This window comes from Bos grunniens, chromosome 16, assembly GCF_055505025.1.
Source record: "Bos grunniens cultivar Pamir isolate PY7600 chromosome 16, Bosgru_T2T1.0, whole genome shotgun sequence".
In the NCBI taxonomy this organism is placed as follows: domain Eukaryota; kingdom Metazoa; phylum Chordata; class Mammalia; order Artiodactyla; family Bovidae; genus Bos; species Bos grunniens.
Genome location: NC_141180.1, coordinates 36,380,000 through 36,392,556, shown reverse-complemented (window position 1 = coordinate 36,392,556; position 12,557 = coordinate 36,380,000). Strand labels below are relative to the sequence as shown.

At 39.0% G+C, this 12,557-nt stretch overlaps 2 protein-coding genes across 8 annotated transcripts in view; one reads left to right on the top strand and one right to left on the bottom strand.

Moving 5' to 3' along the window:
* The window catches only part of LOC147356587 (uncharacterized), a 106,278-nt gene extending 94,868 nt beyond the window's left edge, over nt 1-11,410 (bottom strand). Inside the window, exon 1 of the mRNA XM_086342927.1 lies at nt 11,387-11,410. Coding sequence (XP_086199053.1) covers nt 11,387-11,410 — 24 coding nt within the window. The remainder of the gene's footprint in view (nt 1-11,386) is intronic.
* RERE (arginine-glutamic acid dipeptide repeats) overlaps nt 1-12,557 on the top strand; it is a 416,635-nt gene that overhangs the window by 49,075 nt on the left and 355,003 nt on the right. The gene's annotated exons all lie outside the window — the stretch shown is intronic.

Here is a 12,557-nt window from a genome sequence, read left to right as displayed (position 1 = left end):
TTTCAGTGATAAAATCCTTGTTTGTTTTCTTTGATAATCTGTACTAAATGTCTTCTTAGATTGTACCTTCTGTTGAGAGAATAATCCCATTTTGTGTTTTATATGGGATTAAATATTCAGCATCTTTATAGAGTGTATTTTGGTTGATGTTCTACTTGGGAGTGGAAAAAAAAAAGCTGAAGTCCAGCTAAACAGCTACCAGTATTTTCTACTAGTTCTCTTAATCCAGTGTTTGATCAGCAGGGGAGAATTAAGAACACAGACAGGGACAATGAGTTTATCCTGTTTTCTTCTCATTGTTTTATATGTGCTCTTCTGATAAGATTATGGGAAATCTGTGAACTCTTGGTCCCTTTTGGTAGAGTATCACATTAAGTGTTAGATTGGTGATGCTAAAGAGAGTTTGATTTTGGCAGCCTTTCACTTAGTTATGGGCAGAGGGTGAGAATTTCCAGTGGTATTTCTTCAGTGTTAACTTTAGAAAAAATTAGTGAAGAAAAGATGGAGCAGTAACTTGGTAATCTATAGAAAGAGTATACAGAATGGTAGTTATTAGAAATAAATTTCATTTAATAGCAGTAGGAAAATATTTACTTTGTGACACTTGCCATTTTTTGACATTTTATTTTTGTATGTGTGTTTTATATTGACCGGTAAGTAGCTTCATTATCTTTCACCACTGGAAGCAGTGAAGAAAGGTAAGTGACTTTCTAATGAGGGACTTATTTTCAAAATTTCAAACCCACCAAAACTAAAGAAATTATTTTCAGTGCCAAATTAATATAAATTGCACATTTTTTTCCTAGTGGTAAAGTGATACTGATCGTCAAATGCTATGCTATGCTAAGTCGCTTCAGTCGTGTCCGACTCCGTGCGACCCCATAGACGGCAGCCCACCAGGCTCTACCATCTCTGGGATCCTCCAGGCAAGAATACTAGAGTGGGTTGCCATTTCCTTCTCCAGTGCATCAAAGTGAAAAGTGAAAGTGAAGTCGCTCAGTCGTGTCCGACTCCTAGCGACCCCATAAAGAGAACTTTCAAAAAGATACCCTAGTTCAACAAAGCAGACTAATATTTTAGAGAGAATACTACCAGTAATAAAAAGGACAGAATTATGATAGTTTGATGCATTAATTTTAATAACTTTCCCCCCCATTGCTCTTGAGTCAAGATGAGAAAAGTTAAACAGAAATATGGTTCTCATTTTGATTGTACTGAATTTATTATATAAAATGCTATCCTCCCTTCAAATGCAGGCTTGGGGTTTAGGTCTTTTTTGTTTAAATGAGTGTAGGTGAGTGAGGCTGATTTTCTGTAGCAGTGGGATTAAGAGTTCTTTTCACTGTATCATTCACAGCAGTGCAATAAAAAATGCAAGAATTGGAATAGAGCCATTTAGGCAGTAGTTATTTCAGTTACAAGTGGTCTTCTGCCTTTTAAAACAGCAAATTGTTAGAGATGATCTAATTCTGTTTTATGAAACGGTTGCCCATAAAAATACTTGTCCCTTGTCCTATAGCTATTATAAACTGGTAAGTTCTTTTATTTACTTTTCTCCTTTATAATATAGTACTTTTGTTCCAATGGTCTGCCACAGATTTGGGGGCTTCTGCATTTTATGAATATGTGATAAATCCGTTATACGAAGGCAGTTTATGTTTGCTGATGTGCCTGCTTAGAAAGTCTTTTTTTTTTTTGCTTCTTTGCAGGTTATCAGTTAAAGGGTCTGCCTTTTAGGTTTTTAAATTCTATCAATTCCGTGTGCCACTTGATATGTACCATTTTGTTTTTGCCTTACAATGCTTTTCAACCCTCCCCAGCGGTGGATTGTTCATGGAGCTAATGAAGCTTAAACCAAAGGGATCCTCACTTGCATGAGCCCCTAGGCATTTTATATACCACATTTTGTAGTCTTTTTCTTAAAGAAGTCCCTGCAATTATGTAAACATTAGACCCCACAAAACCTGCCTTTTCTAAAATTAAAGACTATTAGAGGAGATGAAAAACACACCTAAGTGTATGTTAGCTTTAAAAAGAATTTGAATAGAATGTTTGAATGGGTTTGTGTGTGATGTCAGATTTAATTTATCATGATAACCATCAATAGTGCACCAGATGTTTTGACTGTATTTAGCTTCATATTAAATTAAGCGTAGCCAGTGGCCTCTGAAGTCCATCTGTACTGCTGCCAAAGGTATCGCTGAAGACAGCGCCGTTCCTGGCTGTCACCTCTACTAGCCGCTCTTCCCCTCTTGCCTTGATATTTAGGCTTCCAAATAGCTCTCACAAAAGCTGAGTCTTTGTTATTTGAAATTTGCATTCTGTAAATCTCCTATACTGAATCAAGGAGCTGATGTTTCTCTTTTCATTCCAATAGGTATTCATTTAAAATTTTTGCTTATCCATAAACCACTGGAAACAAATCAAATAAATAAGATTAGTTAGGAGTTTATTGAGGTCTGAAGTCTAGTGAGACAGAAGCCATTTATATACAAGTAACAGTTTAACACACGTATGTCTGAGATTTTTCTGTACCTGCTACTAATCATGGAAAAAAAAATCAACTTATAGATTTTGTCATATAAATACAAATTGAGATCTGAAAACCCCTAGTTTTGTTTACACTCAGAAAGATATGTATTAAAAATCACTCATAACCTTTATAAGGATTTAAATGAATACACCTTGACTCTTACTTGATTCCTACTTCATCAGCGTAATCAGAGAACGCATGGATTCTCTTCCCAAGAGTGAGGGTAAACCATACATCTGTGGTGTTCTTCGTGTGACGATCATTAAGATGGCAGACCCTGCAGATCAAACAATTTCCTCTCATTCATGCGCTCACTCTTTCCTAGAAAAGCATTTAGACATCTCTGAAATTAGACCTGTAAAGCCTGTGCTAACGCCAGAACAAATATCTTGGAAATTTTATCATAATGTTGCTTTTTAAGGTCCTAAATGTCCTCTATTTAAAATGAAATTCTTTTGTATTAACCTCCTTTCATATGCTAGCTTTCACCAGACTGCAGAATTGCCTGATTTGACTTTCTAATGTAACTGTAATGAATCTTCTGGGAAGCCAAACGATTGAACACACGTACTCTGCGACTCCATTGTAAAATATTCAGTCAGTTCTGTTGATGTTGCTGATTAAAAAAGGGGGAAAAAAAAGAACCAAAACAGAAAAGAATTAGGAGTGGGAGAGAAAAATGATAAACTTCCTAACATACATTAAAGCTTAAAACCAAATATATTCTCTCAGGGATTTCAACCTTTACTAGACATCATGATATGCAATAATACCTTGCTTGTCTATATCCAGGGGCACCTTAATAAAAACATCAAGCTAGGGGGAGGCAGAGTCAGCTTTGTAAAGCCAGAATGAGGGCATACGGTTACATTCAGTTTTGACACGTTTATCTGAAAAGGCACTTGGAAAAAACCTGTCCATTTGCACAAGCAGACAAATTGCTCTATGCATTAATGTTGAGTACCCAGCAGAGTTAAATATTTGCTAGCCAATAAATGCAGCACCTACACACGACAGAGCCCAAATGTTTAATGGTGGTCTCTCAAATATATGTTCCTTATGACATACTTGGGGTCATATTTAACAGCCAGAGAAGCAAGAGGAAGGCTTTTCTATGATGTGTTGTTGTAACTAATTTATCCCAGGTATTTATAATTGTAGCAATATGTGTTTGGCTGATCCCTGTGAAAGAAATTGAACACCAGAGTTTAATAATTAAGGATTTATTAGTTAAAACTGAATGTTGTAATGAGCCAGATGCTGCTGCATTGAAATAGCCATTTTCATCAGCATTTTTAAATTGAAGAGAATTGAATTTAGATTTGGAATGCCTTGACTTTGATGAGTAGTTAACATTTTAAAATCTTTTAAAAATCCATCAAACAAAAGGTAAATTTCCTTTAATCTCAATGAAATACCAACATTCACCCTGAAATATTAGGTAAGTGAATGAAAGCCTCTGACTTTTAAAAATAGGAAATTCTGTGTTTTGAATACTTATAAAATAATCTTAAATGCTTTGTGAAAAGAAATGGTTACAAAACCATGTGGACGATGAAGAATTAATTTTACTTTTGACTGGAAAAGGTATAAATCACTCAGATGGAAGAGGCAGTGGGGACTGGGAATGGGCACGTGCTTTTTTCTCTCTTATCGAGGGGAAGCATTTTTAATAATAGCTTGAGTGGTTTGATAAAGCATCCAAAGGAAAGTCCCAGGAGAGGAAGATTATGCTAGAGAGAGAGATCTCTCTATGAATCATTCACGCTAACCTCTTGCTGAAGCACAGCTTGCATTTTTAATGAAGGATGATTGCATTTCATAAACAGACTTTAAAAATTAAAATAATATTGATCCTTCCTCATTTAGGCCTATTAAAATAGCATGTTATACATCTCTTTCTAGTAGCTCAGGACAGGTTATTCTTATTATTTTTACTAGTACATACACAGTTTATTTTTCATCAGAAGTTTCTTTAAATTGGACTTTGATGAACATGGTTTTTGAAAAAAAAATTTTTAAGTAATAGCTATGAAAGTGAAATTTAAGTATTGTGACTTGGTTTAAAGTTTGGTGCTTTAAAGCAAGTTTATCTTGATTTTCAAGATAAACTATCTCTGGTAAATTTCATCTGTTTTCCTTTATTTATTTTGATCATATCGATTTCCTACAAAGGAAATGGATTTATTAATTAAAACATTGACTGTAGATTAGGAAAGGGGACTGGCTAGATTTCAAGAAACCTTAGTTTACTAACACCCTCATGACTAAAGGCTAGTCACATTATCCATCAGTAATCAGTGTTTTTACTTTTAAATATGTCCCTCAGTGAGATAAAATATGTGTTAGGTTACCTTGAAATTTTCTGAATTACCACTTTGCAGTTGTGTATTATCTTGAAGACTCTTCTCTGAACAGGGTCATAGGGATTGTGTGGTTTAATACCTTCCATATCTTATACTACTGGAGAATGATACTGATGGTGTTGCTTTCTGTCTTTCTTTTTTTTTTAAATGAGAATGTTCCTAAGCCAAAAGATTTAGTTCAAAAATATAAAACTGGTAAGGAAATGCTTCTCTTAGGTAGTTGGATCAGAAACACAAGACAAAGTCAGAGTTCAGCACCACATGATAATCTTTTTGGTGATAGCGAGGAACATTTTTTTTTTTTTTGAAAAAATGGCACAATGGTCGTACATAAGAGTACACTTAGGAGGCAGGCTTTCTGGAGTCAACTGCTGTCTCTAGCGCTTACCAGCTGTGTGACCCATAGGCACATTATCCGGCCTCTGTTTCTTTTCGTTGTCTGTAAAATGCAGATAATAATGCTGGCCCTTCCTTGGGCTGTTGTGAGGATTACTTGAGTTACTCCAGAAAGCTCTGTAATTTTTAGCTATTACTGTATTTATTTCGATTTTGTCTTTTTTAACTTTTTTTTGCAATGATTAAAGGAAAGTTATTTGGGGAATGTTCTTACACTACAGTCGAATAGAGGAAATTCTGTTATGCCTTCTGGGAATCAAGTTTTCTCATTTCCAGCTTTGCCTTTTATTTTACATCGTTCGTGCTTTGTGCATCACTCGGTGATACTGATCATATAGTTACTTTTTTTATGTTTTCAGTGAAAGGGACCCTCAGCTAAAGATTTAGTCAGACCTTCTCTGACTTGATCTATGGAGTTATCATGAGGACTGTTCAGCTTGCTAATTGCTACAGGAATAAGCACAGTAGGATCTTAGAATAAAACCATACATATTGTACATGTTCTTTTGCCTGACAGATTTTTATCCTGGATAGGAAGGGATCCGCTAAGCCAAACTAGCCAGGTTAGCATAATTTTAACTTTGTTATCATTCAGGAATCCTGGCCAGAAACATGGAATTTGCCCCTCTCTCTCCTGCCCTCTTAATTCTCTGTCAGAGACGTTTGCAGGTAGGGGCCAAGTAATGAAAACATGCTTCCAATCAGAGAACTGCCTTCATTGCCATGTTGCTATTTATCTGGAAATAAAATGACTCTGCTGTTTTTTAATTAAACAAAAACAAAACAGTAAATTACATGTGGTCAAGGTTGGTTGCTCCTGAAATCCTGGGCTGCTAGTTTGTGTTGACCCTGGCAGGGGCAGCACATTGAGAACCAAGGCCAGCTAGGGCGTGTGGCTTCTCTGGGTGCTCCAGGGCAGGAGAATGATTTGTTCTTACTGTTTTACCTGTTGATTACCCAGAGAGTAGTAATTTAAATAGAGTTACAGAGGTGGTAAGTAGGTAGTCGAGCAGGGGTTCAGACCCTGGCAGTCGGGATCCGTAGACCCAACGCTGCATCCCTGTGCTGAGCTGCCTCTCTGTCAATGTGCATGGATTTCGAATTGATGGAGTTGAAGTTGTCGAGGTGACAACTGTGTAGCTGAAGGAGTGGGTATTATGAGAAAATAAAAGAATCGAATTCTAGTTGACTCAGTAGCATTTCATTAACGCTCTCCTAGTCCCCCTGTCCACTGTCTTGTCTGATGAGCTTTTGTCTGAAGAAATCATATGGAGAAGAGTTTTTTTTTTCCTCCTTGGGAACAATCCTGACCTTAGGTATTGTTAGGAAACAGAGTTTGTTTTAGGATCCTCCCAATTCCTTTTATGTGAGTGACCTTCTTACTTCCCCCACCAGCCCAAAGCCACTCTCTCTCTACCCCAACTTGATGCTGGTGGCTTGTTGCCTTATACCTACCTGCGTACCTCTCAGACCTCCACGTGGCAGCTTTTCCACCTCAACTTCTGGAGACCAGATTTGAGGGCTTGGTATTTTGTGCTCCCAGTCATCTGTTTGAACCATTACACATTCAGATGTCTTACCTGTAACTTCCAGGATTATTCGCAGTAAGTGTTAGTCGTTCAGTCATGTCCGACTCTTCGCAACCCCATGGTCTGTAGCCTGCCAGGCTCCTCTGTCCATGGAATTTTTCCAGGCAAGAATACTGATGTAGGTTGCCATTTCCTTCTCCAGGGGAATTTCCCGACCCAAGGATTGAACCTGGGTCTCCTGCATTACAGGCAGATAGATTCTTTAAGATATGAGCCACCAGGGAATCAGTAAAATAAGGTATAAATAAATAATAGGTTGCTTTCACTGCATACCTTCTTTGTACCAGGCACTGTCCTGTGCTTTCTGACAGTGTGTTAGGACATTTATCATTGTGACAAGACTGGGAAGGAGATACTGTTACTTCTTCATTTGACAGATGAAGAAACCAAGGCAGAGAGAGGAGTAATTTATTCATTTTAATTTTTTTTATTGAAGAATAATTGACTTTACAGAATTCTATTGTTTTCTATCAAACCTCAACATGAATCAGCCATAGGTATACATATATCCCCTCCCTTTTGAACCTCCCTCCCATCTCCCTCCCCAACCCAGAGAGTAGTAATTTAAATAGAGTTATAGAGGTGGTACGAGAAGGCAATGGCACCCCACTCCAGTACTCTTGCCTGGAAAATCCCATGGATGGAGGAGCCTGGAAGGCTGCAGTCCATGGGGTCGCTGAGGGTCGGATACCACTGAGTGACTTCAGTTTCACTTTTCACTTTTATGCATTGGAGAAGGAAATGGCAACCCATTGCAGTGTTCTTGCCTGGAGAATCCCAGGGATGGGGGAGCCTGGTGGGCTGCCATCTATGGGGTCGCACAGAGTCGGACACAACTGAAGTGACTTAGCAGCATAGAGGTGATAAGTAGGTAGTCGAGCAGGGGTTCAGACCCTGGCAGCTGGGATCCGTAGACCCAACGCTGCATCCCTGTGCTGAGCTGCCTCTCTGTCAATGTGCGTGGATTTCGAATTGGTGGAGTTACATTTGTCGAGGTGACAACTGTGTGTATATTAAATGTGTGTGTTGGGGAGGGATAGGAAGAGAGGTGTGGAGGCTTTTTGCTTTCTTGTCTCCTCTTCAGGCTGCCCAGTGTTGCTTGAAATAATTTTTTTCCCACAATTTACCTGCTTGTCCTACTTTCTTTCCTTCATATTCTTCTAAATATCTGGTTAAGAGAATGTCTGATTTAAAGACTTCGTATGATTTTGAGCAGGATACTTAACCTCTTCCAACCATGGCTGCCTGATTTCTAAAATGGGCATAACAGTAATACCGACTTTTAGGATGCAGTAAGGAGCAAGTGGGAGGATTGAAACAAAGTGCTTGGTTCCGTTCCAGGCACATCTTAACTGTTTTGTTTTTGCAGCCAGAGGGTGGGCGGAGGTGGGGTTACTGGATGTTTGTAAGCAAGGGCTGCTTGAGTGTCTGTATCTTTCAGGGTTAATGGGAAATGGTCCTGATGGGCAGCAGAAGGCCTCCTCTTTCAGGAAGTGTGCTCAGGTATTTCAGGCACTTCGGAGTACCTTTTATTGGAGACAGACATCACTGATCATTGCTTTTGAAATGATATGTTCAGTATTATAGTAGCTTGATGCTATGAAAGACATCACATCAGATCAGATCAGATCAGTTGCTCAGTCATGTCCGACTCTTTGCGACCCCATGAATCGCAGCACGCCAGGCCTCCCTGTCCATCACCAACTCCCGGAGTTCACTGAGACTCACGTCCATCGAGTCAGTGATGCCATCAGCCATCTCATCCTCTGGCGTCCCCTTCTCCTCTTGCCCCCAATCCCTCCCAGCATCAGAGTCTTTTCCAATGAGTCAACTCTTCGCATGAGGTGGCCAAAGTACTGGAGTTTCAGCTTTAGCATCATCCCTTCCAAAGAAATCCCAGGGCTGATCTCCTTCAGAATGGACTGGTTGGATCCCCTTGCAGTCCAAGGGACTCTCAAGAGTCTTCTCCAACACCACAATTCAAAAGCATCAATTCTTCGGCGCTCAGCTTTCTTCGCAGTCCAACTCTCACATCCATACATGACCACAGGAAAAACCATAGCCTTGACTAGATGGACCTTTGTTGGCAAAGTAATGTCTCTGCTTTTCAATATGCTATGTAGGTTGGTCATAAGTTTCCTTCCAAGGAGTGAGCGTCTTTTAATTTCATGGCTTGCAGTCACCATCTGCAGTGATTTTGGAGCCCCCCAAAATAAAGTCTGACACTGTTTCCACTGTTTCCCCATCTATTTCCCATAAAGTGATAGGACCGGATGCCATGATCTTCGTTTTCTGAATGTTGAGCTTTAAGCCAACTTTTTCACTCTCCACTTTCACCTTCATCAAGAGGTTTTTGAGTTCCTCTTCACTTTCGGCCATAAGGGTGGTGTCATCTGCATATCTGAGGTTATTGATATTTCTCCCGGCAATCTTGATTCCAGCTTGTGTTTCTTCCAGTCCAGCGTTTCTCATGATGTACTCTGCATATAAGTTTAATAAACAGGGTGAAAGACATACTGTGAAGCAAAATCTTACTTACTTGAGGGCATTCCATAGTTGATAAATAATAGAGATTAATTTCAGAGGAAATAGGAAAAAGGCAGGTTGATTATGCATATGAAAATATATAAAGTCATATCAAGAGGATTCAGAATATGAAAGAAAAATTGTTTTTATGTGGTGACAGTAGCCAGTTTTCCCAGTCTCCAGATAAATATTAAGTTTGCCTTTGCCAGAAACCTTAAAATAGCAAGTATTTCTCAGTGTTACAGATAAGTGAGAAAACACCTTTATAGCAAAAGCAATTTTGTAAAATATGTCTTTATTCTTTCTTCTGGATACTTAAAAAATAATTTTTAAAATTAGTTTCAAAAGGAGGATTTATAAGCAAGCTTTCTTAGGCTGTGTTAATATCAAAGCTAATATTTGTGACCTTTTCCCACTGAAAAATAAAGGTGTTATTTAAAAAGAAACTCCCCAAATTAAATGAGATCTTAAAATCCTAGTTATGCATAATTCTAAAGCATTCAGTAGTATTCTTTAACAATGAAAATCTCTGAGATTTTTTTCCTGTTTAATGTAGCCATTAATCCTGAAAGCATGAAGGATCACAAATTTTGGCAGATAATGTAGAAAAGATGTGTAGGAGAAATTATATGAAAAGCACAGACTGAGTATATCTTTTCTACAATCCAGTTTGCAGACTGTATTCCTGTTTTAAATGTTTAAGTTTTCCATCCTTAACTGCTGGTCTTTCTTCTCTCCTAGCCCCACTGTCTTTCAATAATGTATGCATATATTAATCAGTATTTAAATTCAGTTTTGAAAAATTAAATTAAATTATTATTTGTCCTCTTCCCACTCCTGCTGCCCCCAGATACCCCTACAGTGGGAAAACCTTATTGGTAATTGGCATGACAGTTTCTTAGTATTTTTTCCTTTGCTTCTATTCTATGTAGCTTTTGGCAGTTACAGAAGATGTCCACAGAATCCAGTCCTCCGGGGAAATTCCCTGGGGTGACTGACTGATGGATCCTGGTTGTGCAGTTACACTGATCTGTGGGCTGTGAGCTGGAGGGAGCTGCCACAAGAAGTTGGGGCTCCTGCACCCATCACTATGTTCCTAGCTTGAAGCTTTTCTGTGCTGTTTCTTGGCAGTTTATTCAAAGAAACATTTGTTATGTTTCTATTTGGTGCTTACATAGTTTCAACTGTCACAGGCAAGGAAAACAGTATCCTAAGATTCTGTGCCTAACCATAGCATGTATTTGTAGCAACCTAAGGCATTTGATTTAAGAAATTATGTGATTCTAGCAGTAGGTAAAATATATCTTTGTTCCAACTCTACTTTTAGAGGCAGTATTTATATATTATCAAAAAGTCCGTGCTATTTAATGTGAGCTAGTCAGTGGCCAGAGTGTGATTATATTTGGTGGCTAAAATTAAAGTTTTATGGCAAAAAGGGGAAGAGAACGTAGAATTTTACAAACCAGAGGCTGAGCCTGCTAGGTCACCATGACTGTTTGTAGATGACCACTGCAACCTCAATGAATGGGTGTTTTTCTTATGATCCCTGATAGGAAAGTATTTTGTTTAGCCCTAAAGTATTTTTCTTTTTTAAGTCCTTGGCTTGTGAAGAGGGAATATTATTTTGAGAGTAGGTATTTTGATGGCACAAAATGATGTAACATTTTAGAGTTTAATTGGACTGTTTAGTAGTTCTAAAAGGGACTAGAGTTGGTTAGTGTGGAAACTTAAAAAGAAAACCACAAAAGTTAATTTGTCAATTAGTATTATTCTGGGGTAAATTCAACACTGTACATTCCCTGACAAGAAATCTCAGGCATTGGCAGACTAGTTTTTGTCAGTCATCTGTCATAGAATTCTAAAGTTATAGAAGATCAAATACTAAAGCTAAACTGTCAGTGTGGGTAAGAATAAGCTGCTTTAGTTAAGTTCTTTGCAGATGTTAACAGTTGTATAAAGGAATGTTGCAAACTTACCTGAGGGAAGAGATTGTTCACCATTATTAGGGTCTTTTTTGGATACCAGTGGCATATCATAGTTAAAGAAAGAAGACTATAGCGGCAGACTGTTGAAAAGGCCGAAAGGGGAGAGGAGTTAGGACAGCATCCTAGGAGTAGGATGGTGATGATATTCAGAGAAGGAAAGTATATAATTTACGGACAGAGGATAGAAGCAAGACCTGAATCTGGGCAGTTTTGAGTCCAGAATCCAGGCCCTTAACCAAAACCTGAACGGGCAAGAAGCCCCTGAAAAAGCCTGAACACTGCTCACTAAATGAATGCTTGTTGGTTCTTGAAATACCACTAGGGTTCTGGCTCTCCCCTGGGTTGTAGAGGCAGCACTCAGCCCCTTTGCTCTGCTCAGTCATCTTCTCTCACTGGACCTGCAGCATTCATTCATTCTTTCAGCAGATCTGTATCAACTGATGACCGTGTGTATGCCCAGTGTGGCTCTAGGAGTGCTGGCCTCCTTGTTACCCTCCAGTCTTCCACTTTAGTCCCTCTGAAATCCATTCTTGATGCAGTGAGAATGATTTCAGAAATATAGATCACATCAGTCTCTTACTTAAAACCCTTTCAGTTCAGTTCAGTCGCTCAGTCGTGTCCGACTCTTTGCGACCCCATGAATCGCAGCACGCCAGGCTTCCCTGTCCATACCAACTCCCGGAGTTCACTCAGACTTCACGTCCACTGAGTCAGTGATGCCATACAGCCATCTCATCCTCTATCGTCCCCTTCTCCTCTTGCCCCCAATCCCTCCCAGCATCAGAGTCTTTTCCAATAAGTCAACTCTTCACATGAGGTGGCCAAAGTACTGGAGTTTCCGCCTCAGCATCATTCCTTCCAAAGAAATCCCAGGGCTGATCTCCTTCAGAATGGACTGGTTGAATCTCCTTGCAGTCCAAGGGACTCTCAAGAGTCTTCTCCAACACCACAATTCAAAAGCATCAATTCTTCGGTGCTCAGCTTTCTTCACAGTCCAACTCTCACATCCATACATGACCACAGGAAAAACCATAGCCTTGACTAGATGGACCTTTGTTGGCAAAGTAATGTCTCTGCTTTTCAATATGCTATGTAGGTTGGTCATAAGTTTCCTTCCAAGGAGTGAGCGTCTTTTAATTTCATGGCTTGCAGTCACCATCTG